At 37.7% G+C, this 20,785-nt stretch overlaps 1 protein-coding gene across 5 annotated transcripts in view; it reads left to right on the top strand.

Moving 5' to 3' along the window:
* The window catches only part of CYP39A1 (cytochrome P450 family 39 subfamily A member 1), a 96,937-nt gene that overhangs the window by 16,953 nt on the left and 59,199 nt on the right, over window positions 1–20,785 (top strand). For 3 of the 5 annotated variants that reach the window (XM_082729690.1, XM_082729689.1, XM_082729687.1), the window contains 6 exons: window positions 4,240–4,375; window positions 6,381–6,555; window positions 7,860–8,009; window positions 8,942–9,035; window positions 15,383–15,490; window positions 20,300–20,390. In XM_082729690.1, coding sequence (XP_082585816.1) covers window positions 4,267–4,375; window positions 6,381–6,555; window positions 7,860–8,009; window positions 8,942–9,035; window positions 15,383–15,490; window positions 20,300–20,390 — 727 coding nt within the window. In that variant the 5' untranslated portion in view covers window positions 4,240–4,266. Of the gene's footprint in view, window positions 1–4,239; window positions 4,376–4,741; window positions 4,829–6,380; window positions 6,556–7,859; window positions 8,010–8,941; window positions 9,036–15,382; window positions 15,491–20,299; window positions 20,391–20,785 lie in introns of those variants that run through there. The other 2 variants (XM_082729688.1, XM_082729691.1) reach the window with 2 other exon arrangements.

Raw genomic sequence — 20,785 nt, 5'->3', positions numbered from 1 at the left:
AGTTAAAAATACAATATCATTTATAGTCACTCAAAAAGAGCAAGAAATATTTAGGTGTAAATCTAATAGAATGTCTATAGAACTTCATGATGAAAACTATAAAACCTTGATAAAAAGAAGAACTTAATGAAGAAACATACCATGTTCATGGATTGGAAAACTCAACATAGTAAAGATGTCAATTCTTCCTAAATTGATACACAAGTTTAATGCAAATTCTATCAAATTTCTGGTAAAGGGTAGATATAGACAAGATTATTCAAAAATGTATGTATAAAGGCAAACGAACTAGAATAGCTAAAACAAGTCTTAAAAGAATAAAATGGGAAGAGTCATTGTACTCAATTTCAAGACTCATTATATAGCTACAGTAATCAAGATTATGCAAGTGGAGGGATAGATACAGGGATCGATGAAAAAGAGTTGAGAACCCAGAAATACATACACTAAATGTCCAATTGATTTTAGATAAACGTGCAAAAGTAATTTATTGAAATAAAGATAACCTTTTCAACAAATGGCAGTGAACCAATTAGACACCAATAAGCCAAAACAAAACAAAAACAAAATGAACTTTGACCTAAGTCTTGCATCATATATAAAAATTAACTCAAAACAGATCATTGACTTTTATGTTAAATGTAACACTATAAAACTTTAAAAAAAAAAAATAAGGAAAGTATCTTCTTAACCTGGGGCTGAAGAATAGTTCTTAGACTGGACACCAAAAATCCATAAAAACAATCCTGACAAATTGGGCCTCATGAAAATTACAAGCTTTTGCTCTGTGAAATAAAGAACCTGTTAGGAGACTGGGAAGACAAGCTATAGATGGAGAGAAAATATCTTCAAGCCACATATCCAACAAGAGACTGCTATCTAGAATATATAAAGAACTCTCCACCCTCAACATGTAAAAACCCTCAACAAGTTAACTAAAGAAATGGCAAATGATGTGAACAAGTTGCTGAAGAGAGCATAAAGCTGGCAAATAAACACATGGAAAAGTGTTCAACATCATGAGCCAGTTGAGGATATGCAAATGAATACCACAATGAGATATGACTACATACCTATCAGAATGGCCCAATAAAAAAAAGTGACAGCACTCAAATGCTAGTAGGGATAGAGAGAAACGGGATCACTGGCGGAAATAGTACAGCTACTCTGGAAAGCAGTTGGGCAGTTCCTTAAACAAGGAAATATGTAACTGCCATCTGACCCAGCAATTTCACTTCTGGGCATTTAATCTCAAGAAATGAAAACATGCATTCACACAAAAACCTGTGCATTAGTGTTTGTAGCAACTTTATCTGTAATGGTACCAACCTGAAAAGAACACGAGGATCCTTCAACAATGTTTAAACAAGCTGTAGTGCATCCATACTGCGGAGTACTACTCAGAAATGTAAAGGAATGAATTACTGATACATACCACAACCTGGGTTGATCTCAGAGGTTTATGCCAAGTGAAAAAAAGCCAACCTGCGAAGTTTCCATTTTCCAAACTATTCATCTTTTCCTCTTCTATTTGTACACGATTTGATTCTATTTGTATACCTTTCCTGAAATTCAGCATTATAGAACTGGAGAACGGGTTAGTAGTTGTCAAGGGTAATGGAAGAGGTGGGGGTGAGAGGAAAATGGGTTGACTATAAAAAGGTAACTTGAGGCATCTTCATGGTGATGGATATTTTCTATACCTTAACTTGCTCACTGTCAGTGGCCTAGTTGTGATACCATTTAATAGTTTTGCAGCTTGTTAACACTAGGGAAAACAGAGTAATGTGTACATGGGTTTGTTCTATATTATTTCTTATAACTTCATGTTACTCTATCATTATCTTAGAATAAAATGTACATGAACAAACACACAAGCACCACGACTACAACATACTGTGTGCTCTGGCCTTTGCTTCATAACATCCAGACATTGCACAAAGAAGTGAACAAAAGCAAAGCAAATAAGACAGAAACACAAACACCTCCCCTGCCACAGAATTTATAACATCAGACATGATCATTTGTACAGTCCAGTTTTGCAGTAAGTTATTTTAAATACCATGCAGCAGTAGTTAGGTCAATTCTTCAATGTGTTTGAACTTGGCTGTTCTACACTGTGGCCCGGGTACCTGTAAGTGTTACGTGGGCCACTTTCCTAATGGGAAGTTAAGAATTCTCATTTGTATAAAACAATGGAAATTATTCATATTTTCTAAATATTGATTAACAAGTAATTGTAGATAAGGAATACTGGAAAGTCAGGGCACCTGGGTGACTCAGTAAGCCATATCATGATCCAGAAGTCCCAGGGTAGAGTCCCACATTGGGTTTCCTGCTCAGCAGGGAGTCTGCTTCTCCCTCTGACCCTCCCCTCTCTCATGCTCTCTTTCTCTCTCATTCTCTGTCTCAAATAAATGAATTAATCAACGGAACTCTCAAAAAAAAGGAGGGGAATGCTGGAAAGTTATGTAGACGTCAGGATTACCAGTGTGAGAAAATGAGACTTCACTGTTTGGTGGCTTCATGTTTTTCATGCCCACAGTTGCCTGATAGCACCCAACAGTGTGTTGTAGGAATGATCACATGCCATTTCAGGGTTGCCTAGAAATGATTGCAATATTGGGGTAGTGACAAGCATAATATTTTGAAATACTTATAGTAACTATAATGGGGTATGAAAGTATGGGTGATTGCTGCAAGAATGTATATGTGGTACGTATTGTGGTATTATAAAGTCAGTGCCGCCACAGAAGGAAATGAGAAGGAGTTTGGAAGGAAGATGTTTATTATACCCACGGGTCTGAGGGGTGCCCAAAAGGGGGGCCGCTGTAGGCCATGCAGGTCCACAGGGAAAAGCACGGGTATCCATCAAGAGGCCCAAGATAACACCAGAGAAAAGTCTGTGGCTGAGCCTTTTTTGGGGCTTCCCCAGGAACGGCAAAGCAGGGCAGGGAAAACAATTTAGGACTGGCTGCTTTGAATAATTCTGGTCAGCTTTGGGCTATATGAGTGGTTTCTGGTTGCCTGCTACTTGGCCTTAGGCTGATTTCAGGCAGGGAAAATATTGGTGTGTGAGCATTAGATAAGGAAGTAGATGGGCAGAGACTCACGATTGGTTAGTTTGCATGTGAAAGGTATGTTTCTGGCTGGTTGAGCCCTCTGCTAGCCCTCGGTTGGCTAGCCCTGGGAGGGCAGTCTCCGCCCAGTGGTGAAGCCTCCCAACAAAATCATGGACTTCCTGAAATCAAACTCAGGGCTAGTGTAGGTTTGTAGGCTGCTAGTGATCTGATAGAGGGCAGAACTGAAGATGTGGATGACAGGAGGCATTGACGTAGAATGAAGAGAAGGAAAGAGTGTAGAATCCATAACATAAGTGAGGGAGCACTTGCATTTTACAGGGGCAGGACCTCCCATTCGTACTAACCCGAGGGGAGGCATAGAGAATGGGTACAAATGTGTATCTTTGCAAGATTTGGTGGTGAAAATTTGTGAGTGCTCTTACTTGATTGCCTCAAGTTTCCTAGTAAGTTACAAAGCAGGAACGGTACCTCAGAGTGGAAGGGGTTGGGCAGGTATGCCGGGGAAATAGTAATTTTGGAAAGTGAGCACATCAGAAAACTTTTCAGGATTGCAGGACATCGTTGAGTGGCCACAGATTTAAGTCAGCTGTTCTGAATCTTCTTCTTGGACAAAACTGAGCTATAGGTTACTCATAAGCGTACTGATATCTGGAAAACAATGTTTAAATATCTCTGTATGACATAATTTCTAGTAATTCTTTTGTTTTTTAAAAAGATTTTATTTATTTGACAGAGATCACAAGTAGGCAGAGTGGCAGTCAGAGACAGAGGGGGAAGGAGGCTCCCTGCTGAGCAGAGAGCCCAATGCAGGGCTTGATCCCAGGACCCTGAGATCATGAACTGAGCAGAAGGCAGAGGCTTAACCCACTGAGCCACCCAAGCACCTCCTAGTAATTATTTTTAATTATTATGTCATACTATAAGAAAAGAAATTTCAAACAATGATCAAAATGAAGATTAAGTATTAGGATAGAATAAATTATGATTTGTATAATTTAGATTTGTCTTAATCTAGTGAAATTTATAATTAATTACATATATAATCATAATAATTTTTATCTTGGCTATAACTTCAGCATTAGGGTTCTTGCATAACCCATGACCCAGTAACTTATTAGAAATTCTTATTAATATCTGTACTTGTGTTATCTTTCAGTATGGACCAGTATTTACAGTCTTCGTTATGGGCACCCGAATGACCTTTGTTACTGAAGAAGAGGGAATTAATGTGTTTCTAAAATCCAAAGAAGTAAATTTTGAGCTAGCAGTGCAAAATCCCGTCTATCGTACAGGTAAAGAATATTTTCAGATAGTTTGTTTGAAATACAACTTTGGAGTCCAAGAGTAGCTTTGTTAACAATTATATCCTCACTCCTCTATCAAGAATGTTGATGGCCCCTTCCTTATTTTATACTTTAAAATCAGGACAGAAGGTAGAAAGAATATCTGATGAGTTTGGTCATTGAAAAACAAATTATTGGCAGCCTCATGTATGTCTTAATTAGATGTGGGTAAGAGATGAGGTTACTCCACTGTTGTTTACTTTGGAAAATATTTGGAATCTGTATCCTGTTACAGCTCCCAGGATGTCCTTCACTCTGTTCTGCTGCTGTGTAGACAGTGTTCCACAGGCTATATCTCTTGGCTTGATCACATGTTGCTACTCTGCTCACTGAAAGTAGAATTCTACTGCTTAATGCACCCTTTACTGTGGCATTTCCTGACACATTCCTAGGGCTATTAAGGTAAGTGGGGCTTGGCCTCATGTAATCTGTGGCCTTTTGCTCTCCCTTCTCAGAGACTTCTGGATTGTACTTCTCAGCATGCATCTGGTGTGACCACCCACTTGATATGAGGTGCCGAGGCCACTCATCCTCCCAGGAATGGGGAGCTGTTTCGTTTTGGTGCCTCATTCTTTTCTCTGCTTCCATAATGTCTGTGCTTGCTTCTGTTGTCTATGAGCTTCTTTCTCTTGGTTTCTTAGGTTCATCTTCATGTAGCCTCTCATGCATCTCTTGCCATTAAACAAACCAAAAAAAACAAAAAACAAAAAAAACAAAAAAAAACCCAAAACAAAACAAAACAAAACAAATTTTAGAAGCTGCCAGTGACCAAGAGCATGATGCTTGTTTCTTCTTGCCCGCATGAAGATCACAACATGTTGGTTAAATTCTTTGACTATTGAGTGCTTCTCGGTACTTAAACTATGGAATTCCAGATCAAAGCAAATAATTATTTTGAAGTTTGAAGGCTCTGAATCTGTAAGTTCACATATCCCTCCAGAAAAACATACCAACTTACTCACCTTTCTTTCACCAATCAGGGGTGCATGAAAGTGATCAAGTTTTTTCACATGTGCTGCCTCTGGGGACTTTGATGTTTAAATATTTCTATTTAATAGACAAAATATGTTAAGATGTGCTCTTGAGCCAGCTTCCTATTCCTGTAGTATATCCCCCTAGTACAGAGAAGATCTATGCTCAGGAAATTGAAACATTATTTTTAATTAATAATAAAATACATAATAGGCTGATGAAATAGAAAACTAAGAACTATTTTTTGAAAAAGCTACCTTACAGACAATAAAGCGGGATTAAAGAAAAGTATAAAAGAATAATGAGTTTAAAAACTCATACTCTTACTAGACAAACTCAAGCAGGAGTTGTGTATCATGGAAGAAACATGAGCACTAATACAAAGGAAGTAGTGGAGCCAAAGCTACTCATGGGGTAAGGAAGTGTAGACACTTGAAAGAGAAATAGAAGTTGGCAGGAGAAATGTGTGGCTTGTAGCTGTGGGTGTGTGGGGATGGGGTGAGGCTGGTCAAGGAGAGAGTGTTTTGCGCAGCTAGAACATCTAATAAAAATGCTGGGAAATATAAATATAAATAATGGAAATACCACACTGTACCTGGCATACAAACCTGGGGGGGAGAAGGGCCTGGAAATGTTACTGGAAAACTAGAAAGATGGTAGAAGGCCTTTTGTAAACTTTGTTAAATGTAGAAAGCCAATGAAAGCTTTTTAACATGCAAATAAAAATCACCAGATTTGTGTTTCCCAGAGGCCCTCCTAGTCACCCATTTGTAGATCACCCCCAAACGTGAATTTCCCCCACAGACTCTTACAGTCTCGTGGGATAGGTTGAATCTTCCCCTCCTTTTACTTGCAGGAGGTAATTTTATGTACTAGGAAGGCTTTGGCTGCAGTCCCTGTGGCCAAGTAATAGTAGAGGTAAATTGACTGTTTGCTTTAAGGAATTGTTGCTTCTGTTAAAAATAGTTTTCTCTGTTTTTAGCATCAATTCCAAAGAATACTTTTTTAACACTGCATGAAAAACTTTATATCATGATGAAAGGGAAACTAGGGACTTTCAACCTATATCAACTCACTGGACAACTGACTGAAGAATTACATGAGCAACTGGAGAACTTGGGCACTCATGGGACAATGAAGCTGAACAACTTAGTAAGGTAAAATACATGCATTAGTAGTGTTCAAGCTTGTTGGTTTTTTTGGTTTGGGGGGTTCTAGGAATAAAAAACTTGGAATCCTGCACATTGAACATTAAAAATTATCTGGTTGATTGCTGAAGTCGATCTAACTGGTAATTTAAGAGATTTTATTAAACTTTTAAATCTTAATTAATGGACAATTTTTCATTAGCACTCCGATTTTTAGGTGAGCCAATATGATCGTTTTAATACATTTACAGTAATTTCTCCTCAACCATTCCATGCCATGTAGAACATATCTACCTAGAGGGAATGCTGAGAGACAGGTGAGACAGGGAAGGGCACAGGAGGGAATCAAGTGACCTCAGTCATGTTCTGAAGCTTTCTGGCAAAGGTAAGGGCTGGGCCTAGGAGCTGTGAGAAAAATTCTTCATGTGTGAAAGGAGATTTGGTCAATTGAAGTTAGCTATTAAGCACTTTCCATGTCAGTGGGATACTGGGATGCTGAAGGCAGGATTCAGTAGTTCAGACTCATAAAAAAGAATAACAGTTAATATTTCGTTAGAGGTCCAGAAAGAGAGAGAAGAAAACAACAACAACAAAAAAGGCAAGCAACAGACTAAACTTTTAGCATGCCCAGTATCTACAACAAAACCAAGCAAATTCTTGGATATCTTGAAACTCTGGGGGGAAGGAGATCCTGAAAAATTTCTAGTGAGGAAGAGATGGCAAATAAAACTGAAACAAACAGTACTTAGTGTTACTAATCTAGGTCGTATTAACAATCTTTGATATTCATTTCTTTATTATGCCACAGTAATTATTTTTATTCACTTATGGTGATAGGTATTATATTCCAGTGGGAAGTAGTTTAAATCTGTAGGATCCTATGAGAGCTTGGGAAATTTGGTAACTAGTGTTGCCCTGATTTTTTGGCTCTCTTTGCTGCTGTCTAAAGTCACTGTCTAAACTAACTGTATCTTAGTTATTGCTATTATTTACTCAATAAGAACTTGTTGAAATTATATTGAATCAATTTATTTTTACATATGATCTCACATTTATCAAGATCTAACAATGATTGCTTAGAAAGCCTTTTAAAATCTTCAGATAAATGAACCACAATTTCAGTTATCCCTAAGTTATCTTGACCACAGTAAACAAATATTAAAACCTTTTGAAACTGATTCTTTCCCAGAAGAATCTGTTGCATATTATTATCTACCCCTAATATATAGCTATTAAATAATGTCCTTTCTTCCTTTCTTTCACCTTTCTTCTTTGGTCATTGGGTCTGACTTTCTATGTGTTTTTCTTTGTAGGCATCTTCTTTATCCAGTCACAATGAACATACTCTTTAAAAAAGGCTTGTTTCCCACAGACAAGAGAAAAATCAAGGAGTTCTATCAGCATTTTCAAGCTTATGATGAAGGTTTTGAGTATGGGTCCCAGATGCCAGAATGTCTTCTAAGGTAGGGAGCTCTTCCCTACAATTAATTCACTGACCAAGCTCCTCCTAGCAATTTCCCTGTTCTCAGTAGAGAGAGCAGCATCTACGAAGAAGAGACAGGAGCTACTTCTTCAGACGAATTTGTTTTTGGTGTGTGGGTGACTTGATGGAGGAACTGAAGAAGAGAGATGCATTATTTCCTTTTTTTTTTTTCCCCCTTATTTTGAGGAGCAAAAATGAGACAGGGAGAGAGAGAGAGCCAGAGAGAAGATACGAGAATGAAACAAAGAGTTTGTTTTGAGGCCTTTTATCCTGTTTACTGTTCTTATGATCACATTCATTGCTATACTTTGGAACCCTGCTAAATCATCAGGCATGACCAGTCTTAGAGGCTGACATGGTTGACCTTGTTCTCCCTGAGGCACAAGGAGGTATGGCCAAATGTATTTTTCACAGTTGGCTCAGTGGTTCAAATGCAAAATAACACATGAGTTTTTAAATGTCTTGGCAGTTGGTTTATAGTGGTGACTGGTCAGAAAGTATGAAAAAGATTGTAGCCAGTTTGCTTTACCTGGCTTAAGCCAGCACTGGGTCCTTGTGCTAGTTTCTCATCCTCCAGCCACTGCTAACAGCCAGAGTAAAAGTAGAATAATCAGGTCATGGGCTCTGACTTTGTTTGTTTATTTTTGCTTTTGTTTTTTATTCAATGCCAACCCTATAGGGATTCAAACATTTCTTTGCAAAAACCCTACTAAGATGTGGCTGCCTTGCCCACTCCATTTTCTTTGTGATCTAGTAAGTCTGAAGGTAGACCTCGCATGAAATTCTAGGAAACTTAGCGAAGAAATTTGGAGAAGTAAATATAATTCCATAGATATACCCCTTTTAATGCTGTGACCTATTACTCCTGATGTGCTTTCAAATTAATTTATGCATGTTTTTTTTCTTGCCTAGAAACTGGTCAAAATCCAAAAAGTGGCTTTTAGCACTTTTTGAGAAAACCATTCCAGATATTAAAACATACAAATCTGTAAAAAATAATTCCACGGTAAGTAGTTTTTTGCTAAAGTAAGTGAGTTTTTGCCAAAATGTATGGGAGGAAAACAGTAATAAGGTATGATTTTTTAAATTTTTTTTTTGCCAAAAATCGTGAGATTATTTAGGTAACATTTTGTGTCAAGTATATTGTTGGATTTTTACATACATTATTCTATTAAACAACCTTGTAACAATGAGGTAGGTATTAATAGTAGGTATTAATAGTTATTAAGTAGGTATTAATAATTATTCTACATAAGAAAAAACTAAGGCTACAGACAACAACATATAACAAGATGCTGAGGTTTTTATTGATTTATATATTACATCGTTAGGTCGACAGCAATAGTTGGGAATTATGGCACATTAGATAAGGATAACAGAGTTCTGCAAAGTAGACTTTGTTCTCGATGCCATTATCACTAATTATTTCTCTCTTCAAATAAAAGGAGGTAGTGAGGTATAATTTGAAAAGTAATGCACTGGAAGCCACTGTCCCAAGTGGCTTGGTTCCAAGTGGATTTGTGGTCCTTCAGTTGTGATTCCTAGACCAACAGTACCAACATCGTCTGGGGAGGACGCAATCAGAGCCTCTGAGGTGGAGGCTCAACACAATCCGTGGTTTCATAGCCCTTCCAGGTGTTTCTGATGCTTGTGTAATGACAAGTTCTCAACCCTGCCTGCTCATCAGAATCTCGGGGAGCTTTTGGAAATGACCTGATTCTCCAGACCCACCCTCCCCTTCAGAGACTGGGATTCACTTGGTCTGAACATGGGCTCCAATTCAGTCACTAGTCTCATGACCTTGGGCATAGCATCTTGTCTCTTGACTTGGTTTCTACATCTACCTCATAGAATGTGGGGATTAAGTGAATTAATATTTGTGAAGAAGTTAGAGAATAGTGAGGACTACATAAGAGTTCAGACCATGTGTTTATCATTAAAAATTAGACCTTTTATTTTATTTTTTTAAAGATTTTTACTTATTAACTTGAGAGGGAGAGAGCATGCACATGCATAAAAGCAGGAGGGAGGGGCAGAGGGAGAGGGAGAAGCAGACTCCCCACTGAACAGGGGGCCTGATATGGGGCTCAATCCCAGGACCAGGAGTTCATTACCTGAGCCAAAGGCAGACATTTAACCTAGTGAGCCACCCAGGTGCCCCCCAAATCAGACCTTTTCTTTCTTATAGATGATATCAAATGTTTTTATTTGCTTGCCTTTCATTATTACAGCAAGTGTTACCACAAGCAACACTGCTTAACGCTGGAAGGGAAGATCACTTCAGAAAAAAAGTGATGTATGAATGTTTAGTTATCTTCCACCAGAATAAAGGGAATAGAAAGCTATTTTGGAAAGCCCCACACTGATAAACAGTGTTTTAGCTAAGGATTCTACTTCACAAACAGACCCAACACATTTTGTTTGCATTGTTTTCCAGGATTTAGGGGTGAAGAGGCATGTGTATAAAAGATGAGCTCAGATGAATCTGTGCTCTGTGGGCCTGGCAAACAGTGTTTTGAGTGCCCCAGATAAAACTCTCCACTGAGGTTAAAGCCTCTGCCTTTGGCTCAGGTCATGATGCCAGGGTCCTGGGATGGAGCCCCACGTCGGGCTCTGTGCTCCACAGGGAGCTTGCTTCCCTCTCTCTCTCTGCCTGCCTCTCTGCCTACTTATGATCTCTCTCTCTGTCAAACAAATAAAATCTTTAAAAAAACAAACAAACTCTCTACTGACATTACTTCTACAGCAGCATTTCTTTTTGAAAAGTCTGAAGAAATGAGGCATTTTTAATCATGGGTACTCTAACTCTCTGTTTGAGTAAAGATAGATTTTGCATTTTGCTGAAGCTAATCCAATGTTTAAGACTTGGGGGCAGAACTCGGTTTGAACATTCAGGAACAGTTTTCATTTTTTGTGTGTATAATTTTTGTTTTTTTCCAGCAGTGTTCACACTGAGCTTGTGTTCTGTACCCAGTTTTTTTTTTTTTTTTAATGTGGTCTAAGAAGAAAATAAAAGATTCTGTTGTCTTCTGTATAAGTAGATTTCAATGGCCTAGTTAAGCAGAAGACTGGAAGAAGTTGGTTTTTTTTTTTTTTTTTGGAAATATTACACACACATCTATTACATTATAAACATCAAGTGTGGTGATTTCTCCCTTGTTATTCTAGATATGTATTAAAATAGTATTTTCACTTAAAATTAAGATTTCAACTACAGGATAGCATCCAAAGAATGAAATCCATGTATAGGATTTTCCATGAGCTATAAACTTTGTGTTATTTTAATTTATGTTGTATGATAGAAACCAGCACTGAATAAAATTTATACTTAAGTAATTTGCAATTTTGCTAACCCATTGTTACAAAAACAATAAGACATCACTAACATTTTTGGGGGGCTTATTCTGTGCTAGACATAATGTTACTACATTTCACAAATTCATGACTCATTTTTCAGAGCAGCTCTAATACCCAGAAAACTGGAGATTTTTAAAACCAGAAAACAGAGGATTAGGGTGGTTAATCACTTTGGAAACATTACATGCCTTTGTAAGTCATAGTACTAGTCTCTCATTGTGTATTTTCTTTGATTGTGGTTTAACAGTTATTTCATGTATCCCAAGATCTGAGGCAAAACTACTAAATAGTGGTACAATACAGTTCTCTTAATCCCTAATCCATGGGAGTTGTGGGCTGTATCTCTCATGGGGCAGTATATCGCAATAGCTAAGAGTGTGGGCTATGAAGCAGGGGCTAGGCTCTCAGCATTTGAATCCCAGCTCAACCACCCACAAGCTATCTATTCTGGCCGAGTTCCCTAACTTAAGTGGCTTCAGTTTCCTCTAATGTGAAACGGTGAAGATAACAGTATCTACTTCTTCAAATTGTACTGAGGATGAATGGTTGAACATTTGCAAAGCCCTTAAAGCAGTACTCGCCTTAGCAAGCAATAACTAGGCATTAGCTGCCATTATTTTTATCACCTGAATTTGAGTTATTTAAGATTCAAAGTACATGAGTAACTTAATGCAAATGTATCTGAATCTCTTCCCCACGATAGAGAATGACCATTAACAAAGGTGTGACTGGGAAACCTCCCAGTGAAGAAGAAGCTTCCATGGAATTTGTGTAATGACTGGAGAGCCACTATAGGTGGACTTGGATGGGGCCCTGATCTTAGTTGGCACCATTCCAGTCAGATATCCCTTCTCTGCATATTGAAGTATTTATACTATCTCCTGGCTTGGCAGTGCTTTCTCCATGGTGTACAGGCTGAGAATCTTCATGGCAAATAGGGGTAGGGTTTGCTCTGGAATGCTCCAGATACCTGTATTTCTCTGTTGCTTGCATTTTCCTAAAAGCAGAGGTTTATTTTAAAAATTGTCAAAATGATAATATGTACTAAGTTTTGTTTCAAGTGCTTTATAGGTAGTAACTGGTTTAATTCTCACAACAATTCTATGAGGTAGATACCATGTTATGACCATTTTATAGATGATGAAATTGAGACACAGAGCTTAAAGTAACTTGTCCAAGGTTATCATCTGGGTCTTGACTAACTAAGCCAGATTCTGGTTCCACATATAAGGATCTTGGAAGTTGCCACTCTATCCTAACAACAAGCACAAGGCTGAACAGACCAATACTAAAATTATCAGACTGGGACTTTAAAACAGCTATGCTTAATATGTTGAGGGCTCTAATACATAAAGTAGACAGCATGGCAGAACAGATAGATAATATAAGCAGAGAAATGGAAATCCTAAGAATGATTAAATGCTAGATATAATAAACACTATAACATAAATTAGGATGCTTTTGATGGGCTTATTTGTAGACTGGCAGAGCCGAGTGAAGAATATCTAGAGGATATAGCAGTTGAATGTCCCAGAACTCAAAAACAAAGAGAGTAAAGGCTTAAAAAAAAGGTAGAACAGAATACCCAAAGACTATGGAAGTGTGGGACAACTCTAAAAGGGAGAGCATCCATACAGTGGGAATACTAGAAGGAGCAGAAAAGGGGAAAGGAGCAGAAGAAGTATTTGACACAATAATGATATAATTTTCCCACAATTGATGTCAGACACCAAACCATAGATCCAGCAAGTTCAGAGAGCACCAAGCATGTAAACACCAAAAACATTATCATTTTTTAATTATTAAAAAAAAAAAAGATAAAAAGTCCTAAAGAAGTCAGAAGGGAAAACACACATATCTATAGAGGAACAAAGATAAGAATTTTTTCGGACTTCTCCTTAGAAACTATGCAAAACAAAAATAGAGTAGAGTAAAATATTAAAAGAGTAGAGTGAGAAAAAAAACCCATCAATCTGGAACTCTGTTCCCTGTGAAATTATCCTTTAGAAGTAAAGTTGAAATAAAGGCTTTTTCAGTCTAGCAAAAATGAGAGAGTTACAAGAAGTATTAAAGGAAGTTCTTCAGAGAGAATAAAAATAATATAGGTCAGAAACTTAGATCTATATAAAGAAGGGAAGAGCATCAAAGAAAAAATAAGTAAAGGTGAAATAGAAATTTATTTTCCTTAATCTTAATTGATCTAACAGGTAACAATTTGTTAAAATTATAATAGCAACAATATATTCAGATACACACACACACACACACACACACACTTGTGTGTGCTTATATATAAATGAAATCATTATGTATGGTTATCTGCATGTCTGTTTGTATCCTTTATCATATCCTTCTATAATAATAATCCAGTAAATAAAATGTTTCTCTGACTTGCATGAACCCCATAAACAAATTAATTGAATGTGGGGAAGGGTTGTGGGAACCTCTGATTTATACGGGCAATCAGTCAGAAGTACAGATAACAAACGACTTGAAGCTGGCATCTGAATTCCAAGGATGAGGTTTTGTTAAAACTTCAATCTGTAGTCAGTTGGCCCAAAGTGCAGGTAATAGCCTGGGCTGTGACGGGCACCTAAAGGACAGGTGGGAGGTGGGGAAAAGATATAGTCTTGGAGGACTAAATCCTTAACCTTTAGAACCCCATGTTATTTCTGGGTAGAGGGTATCAGAATTGAGTTGAACTGCGTTCAACTAGATAGTGTCCTGAGTGTTTTTATTGCTGTTTGGAACTCCCCCTCCACATATACACACACATTAGAAATTGGCATCAGAATTTCACAGTGAGTATGTCCGCTTTACTACTTCCTTTCAACATAGTACTGGAAGTCCTATGCAGTAAACCAAGAAAGGAAATAAAAGTTACATAGATTGGGAAAGCAGATATGAAACTGCCTTTGTTCACAGATGTCATGATCATATTTGTAGAAAATCCAAGAGAATAGACAAAAAAGTACTGACACTTTGGAAGACACTTTGGTGGTTTCGTACAAAACAGAGCATACTCTTGCCGTAAAATCTAGCAATTGTGCTCCTTCATATTTGCCCAAATGATTTTGAAAATTTATGTCCACACAAAAACCTGCATTTGGATGTTTAAAGTAGTTTTATTCATAACTGTAAAACTTGAAAGCCACCAAGATGCCTTTTAGTAGGTAAATAGATAAACTGTGCCACATCTAGGGAATGGAATATTATTCAGCACTAAATACAAATGAGCCGTCAAGCCATAAAAAGACATGAAGGAACCATAGATGTGTATTACTAAGTGAAAGAGGCCAATCTAAGAAGATTATATAATGTATGGTTTCAACTATATGACATTCTGGAAAAGGCAAGATGTGGAGAAAGGAAAAAGATCAGTGGTTTTTGGGGAGGGAGGAGAGATACACTTGCAGAGCACAGAGAATTTTTAGGACAGTGAAAATAATTTATATGACATTATAATGGCAAATATATATCACCAAGCACTTGTCCAAACCTAAAGATTTTACAATGCCAAGAGTCAACCCTAAGGTAAACTATAGGATTTAGGTGATTGTGATGTGTCAATATCTTTGATCCATGGTTATAAAAAAAAAAAAAAGGGGGTACGATTTTGGTGAATGATAGTGATAAGCAGAGAAGGCTATGCCTGTGTAGGGATCAGAGTTATATGGGAATTCTTTGTACTTGCTTCTCAGTTTTATTGTAAACCTAAAATTGTGATAAAAATAAAGTATTTAAGAAAAAAAATCAAAACCAAAAACGAAGCCAGCGTTTGAACCAATGCAGTAAAGCAATTGTGTTCTAGAGTACCTACTCCTAATAACTATGCTACCAGTAGCTACATAAACCCTTTAGCATGCTTCAAGCTGCAAACCTAGGAACGACAGAAATGATGTATTTGGGATTAAGGAAAAATGTGTGATCTATGTTTACAAACACCATTCTTTGTCACATAGCTGTGGTTTGACAAGATGTATTTCTTTTAAACAGACATTAATGCAGGCTATGCTGGATATCATAGAGACGGAGAGAAAGGAAGAAGAGAGCCCCAATTATGGGCTCTTAATACTTTGGGCTTCTCTGTCCAATGCTGTCCCTGTAAGTATATTAGTAAAATAGGAGTTATATTTCTGTCTCCTGCAATTTCGGTTTTTTCCCTTTGTTATTCTTTTCTTTTCTTCTTCTTTTTTTTTTTTTGTTTTTTGTTTTTTGTTTTTGTCTTTTCACTTCTTTATTATGGGAAAGAAAAAGGCTACAGTGGATTTGGTTGTGAGCTAGAAAAACAAAACCCAATGCCTAATGAAATCTAATAAGATCACAAAGGAGGCAGAGCAGAGACATCAAGTGAATTCTGCCCTTTGCAAGGCAAGCTTGTAGGAGGCTAAGGGAAAAGCTTGCACTTTGGGATCAGTTGTGACAACACCTGCTTTTATACAGGTGCTTTTAAAAAGAGCTTTCTTTGTCAGGCAACGTGCTTAGTACTGGCGCTTCAAAGATGAGTAAGTCTTAACTCTGTCATTTTATTGGGGAGAGAGTAGGTAAATGGATAGTCTGGGATAGAATTAGGCATGAATCAAGATAACCCCCACCAGAGCTATAAAATCTCATGGAGATAATTTAAACCCTCAGCTGCCTTTTCTTTATGTGTAACAAAGGGATAATACAACTGGTATGGTCCTAGGACTTGGGTACTTAATAAATGGTAGCCCTCCTTTCTCTATAAGGTGGTTGTGAGAATTCAGTGAGATAAACCCAGCTGGTGCCCAGTGAGTATCAGTTCTTTGTCTTCCCCTCTACCCGTTCTCCTGCACGCCATTCCTGTTTGTGTTTCCTGGCATCTTGGTCCTGTAAGTTTCCCCATGAATGGACTAGTGACATTGGAACTCACGGTCCTAAAGAAAGCAGAACCTTTTTAACTGTTTCTTTCTAAAGCTGTTATGAACTAGATTAAAGCCATGTGATATGTCTGCTCCTTCTTGTCGGATGCACATCAGGGAGGATCTCACATTAGCCTAAACTGCTCTAATATTATTTGAGAAATTAAAGGGTAACCTGTTTTCTACTGAGCAGGAATATTCAGTCCATCTCTAATGATAAATGTGTCCATTTTCTTTTTTCTTCTAACAAATAGGGATGAGATGTTTCAGGTATCATTTATGTCTCCTTCCTCTTAGAGAAGGCTTTTTAAGTACTGATAGTCTAGTTTCTTTTCATGGGTTGTAAACTGACTGGGTAAAGAGCAGAAGTAGAAATTCTGCTGTCTCTGCCATACGTACTTCATCTGGTATGGGCAAATAAAAATCATCTAATCCTTTTTCCCCTCTTTTATGTACTTCTGATATCGTGCCCTGATTTCTCTTTGTGTCGTTTTCTTGGATACTGATTAAGCTTACAGCAAAATTAAAAAGCGAATGTCAGAACATCTCCCTAAGCAGAACAGAACAGCCCTTCCTGTCACTGGATTAATTTTCAAGATCTCATTAGAGAGATCCTCCAGAAGAAGGGGACACAAAGCCGCATTGATCGGACTCAGGGGAAGTCATTTCTTTGGAATCTGTTCCTGGCACCAGCCTGAAAGGATTTAAATCATGAATTTCAGAAAGAAAAGTGTCTGATGATTAGTGAGAGTTCCATCTTTCTGGCTCTCAGTGGCACCTCCAAGAGGCAGCTGGTGTGCAGGCAAAAACCCTCGAAAGGCTTTAGAGTCAGGCCCAAAGCCAAATCCCAGCGCTGGGTGGCAGTGAGTCAAGTGTTTAACCTCTCTGAGTCTCAGTGTTCTCATCTATAAAATAGGAGGAATGTTATCTACCACATTGGATGATCATAAACATTATATTTTTAAGATATGGCAAGTGGCTGACAGTCCCTGAAAGAAAGAAGGTGCTCACTGAATGTTAACTTTCTTTCTTTCTTTTTTTTTTTTTAAAGATTTTATTTTATTTTATTTGACAGAGAGAGATCACAAGTAGGCAGAGAGGCAGGCAGAGACAGAGGGGGAAGCAGGCTCCCTGCTGAGCAGAGAGCCCAATGCGGGGCTCAATCCCAGGACACTGAGATCATGACCTGAGCCGAAGGCAGCGGCCTAATCCACTGAGCCACCCAGGCGCCCGTTAGCTTTCTTTTATGAAAAGTAAGGCTGTTGTTTCAATCATTACTTTCAGTGGCGCATTAATAATAAACTACCCTGTCTTCCAAAACTGGACCACTCAAATGCCCCAGGGTGGGAGTGGCCGCTGCTGTCTGGCTTCAGGGATCTCCCCTCACTGCCTAGAGAACCCCCAAAAGCCCTGCCACTGGGATAAGTAGTGCAGCCTGTCCTTTCTTGGTGCCCAGGTCAGGTTCTCTTCTCTCCCATTCTGGGCTCTCCCTCAAGGGGCGTGGAACTCAGAGCTCAGGCTTGAGATAGGCTGGGGACAGGACAGATCACCAGAAGGCTCCATTGTGGTCGAGGTGAACTTTGGTTGATTGGCCCAAAATACCAGCCATAATTTGCGAAACCATTTGTATGGGAAAACCATTTCCAATTTCCAAGAAATCCCTGCCCAGTAAATCTTGTGGACCATTTTTCCAAAATGAATCTCACCGCTGACATTTTATCGTTGTTATTGCTTCTCCCAAGCTCTTTCCGAACCCTTTCAGTACTGACCGTGACCCCCCACCCCAACCCACCTTACCATCCCACAGTCTGTGTTGTCTGTCCCACCCATTGCCTGTACTCTTAGCTCTTTGTCCTCCTGATTGCATTTTATACCCCCAACTAGATGTGAAAGTTCTCTGGGCAGGAATGATATCTAGTATATGTTTGTGTTTACCATGATTGTAGAAGACTGTCTGACCTGTTATAGAGACTCCATCAGTATTTGTTAAATCTCTTTTGAATGTAACAATAAAGGATGCTGAAGAGCATACCTATTTCATCTTCTCTTACTGGGCTGGACTTTCCTCCTTGTCCCTTTCCATCTTTATTCTTATCCCAAAAACATTGCAGTGGCTGCTTCTGAAGTTCAGTGAGCCAGGTGGCCCTTCTCCTTTTTGAGCTGCCATTGCCATGGACTTGACCCTTTGGCAAAATACTAATTGATACTTTGGGGAGCGGTCTTTAACTGGGCGTGCGCAAAGATCCCGAAGTCATTTATTCTTGTTTGTTTCCGTAATATATGTAAATTTCTTATTTACTCATTACTGTCTTTTATGTGACTATTCTTTTTTTTTAATGTAATTGAGTTTTTTACCAAATTTAAAAATGATAAACAACATCTTCATACAGCCATGAATAATTTAGTTGAATTCCTTGTGTTCATTATGAAATAAGTTTTACCCAATTTTTGTGAGTCTCTAAAACTCTAAGCACTGTTTGGTATAACTCTGAACACTTCTTTTGTATAACTGAAAATCTATGCGCTATCCACTAAGCTGTTTTTCCCCATTACAAATTCTGACCCTTTAAATAAGACAAAGTGAGTATGGATGGAGTCGTTATTAATTAAATCCAGTAATTCAGCACTTCCATCCATAGACAATGGTAGCAGGGGCCCGAGCGGGAGACAGGAGAAGTGAGCTCTCTGAGCATGTTTCTTCTACTGTAAAATGGACTGGATGAGATCTTTAAGTCTAAAGTGATCTGAATCATGCTGCAGAAAGAGGCTCTCCAGATGGTGGTGGCCTTGGCTTTCCCATTCATTTTGTCTATATACACAGTACCCTGTTTACGGAGCCATCGGGTTTCATGCCCCAGGGCGGGAAACCACGAGGAGTATTCAATTTGGCTTACTTGACCGTTTCCCTTCAGATAGTTGCTCTTCCTTTTTTGACCACAGAGGGGAGTATTGGGATTATGTAAAGGTACTTAAAGTTGCCCCACAAAAGAGACAAAAAGACTTCAGTGTTTTAAATGTGAAATATTGTCTGAGTCTTTCAGGGCTGATTGAAATTTCTTTTACAATTTTACAATAGCTGAAATTTCTTTTACAATACATGTTTACAGAAAATATGCAAGGGAAACCCAAACTTCTTTTATTAATTTTATACAGTTTCCTTTTTTATGGAGTCTAAAATTAGAGGCAAAAACATCTACCTGAGTTAGTGGAAAGTTAATTTTTGAGATATATGGCAGTATAATTTTAACCTTGTAATACCACAATGAGGAAAGATGTGAAATAATCTTCTTTGGTCTAGAGAGAATTTGCAAGCATGATACGTTCAGTAATATTCAGGTGGGAAAGGACCATTATTTTTCATATTGAGTACTCTCATAATTTAGTTTATGGGATTTGAGGTATATTTTTCTGGGCTTATTGAAAATTACCATTTTTTTTTTTTTTTGCAGAACATAGGATTTGCTTATTTATATCTATTTCATGAAAATTAATTTTTAAAAATATTTTCATTGGAATTAACATTTTAAGTGTCATAATTTGCTGTTTCTGAATACTTAATGTATACATATATAATATTTTATAATGTGTATTACCAAAAAAGAATCCTGCCTCATTTTGTAGTAAAGATAGTTTAATCTGTAAAAACAACAAAGTTAAACTATAGTGACAAAATAGAAGTATAGATTTGATCTCTCAGAAGTCTATAACAACTCTCTTGTTCAAAAAATCTAGTTGTTTCCAAAAATGCTCCTTACTAACATACTTTTTTTTTAATTAAATTTATTTATTTTCAGCACAACAGTATTCATTATTTTTGCACCACACCCATGCAATCTGTGCCCTCTATAATATGCACCACCTGGTACCCCGACCTCCCACCCCCCACCACTAACATACTTTTAAGTTTAATTTAAACATTTTCCTGGTTTTTTCTAATGTTTATGGCGAATATTAAGCATGCTTTTATTCACTTTCAAAGGAGGTTGTATTGTGTGATACATGTTTTCTGCTTTGTTTTGTTTTTTTTAAGGTTGCATCTTGGACACTTGCATTTATCCTCTCTCATCCCACTGTCCACGAGACCATTCTGGAAGGCATATCTTCTGTGTTTGGCACAGCAGGTACTAAACCTGAATGAACTGACCTGGTTGAAGAGATATCTAATGAGTACTTATCACATGTTATGGGTACAGCTAAAGGCCCAGAATTTTATAGAAATTGAACGTAATCCAAAATTGAACACAAGTTGTGTGTTTCAGGGTATAAATTGATCAGGTAGATTCCTAGAATTTAATTACTGTCCAGGTTATTTTAGAGGGCATCTAGTCTAACTCCCTTACTTTCCAAATCATGAAATAAGTGCTAAAGAGATTGTGATTTGCCCAATTTCTCTACTGTATATGTATAGACAAAGCCTTTTTCTTCAAATTTTGTGGCCCCTCAGTTATTTTTGTAATTCAGGATTTTCTAGATTTTGTAAAAAGTAATACAGTGCATATATTACATAACACAGATG

This window comes from Mustela nivalis (assembly GCF_964662115.1).
Source record: "Mustela nivalis genome assembly, chromosome: 5".
NCBI lineage: Eukaryota > Metazoa > Chordata > Mammalia > Carnivora > Mustelidae > Mustela > Mustela nivalis.
The sequence above is the reverse complement of the archived record's forward strand: the minus strand, read 5'-3'. Positions and strand labels throughout refer to the sequence as shown.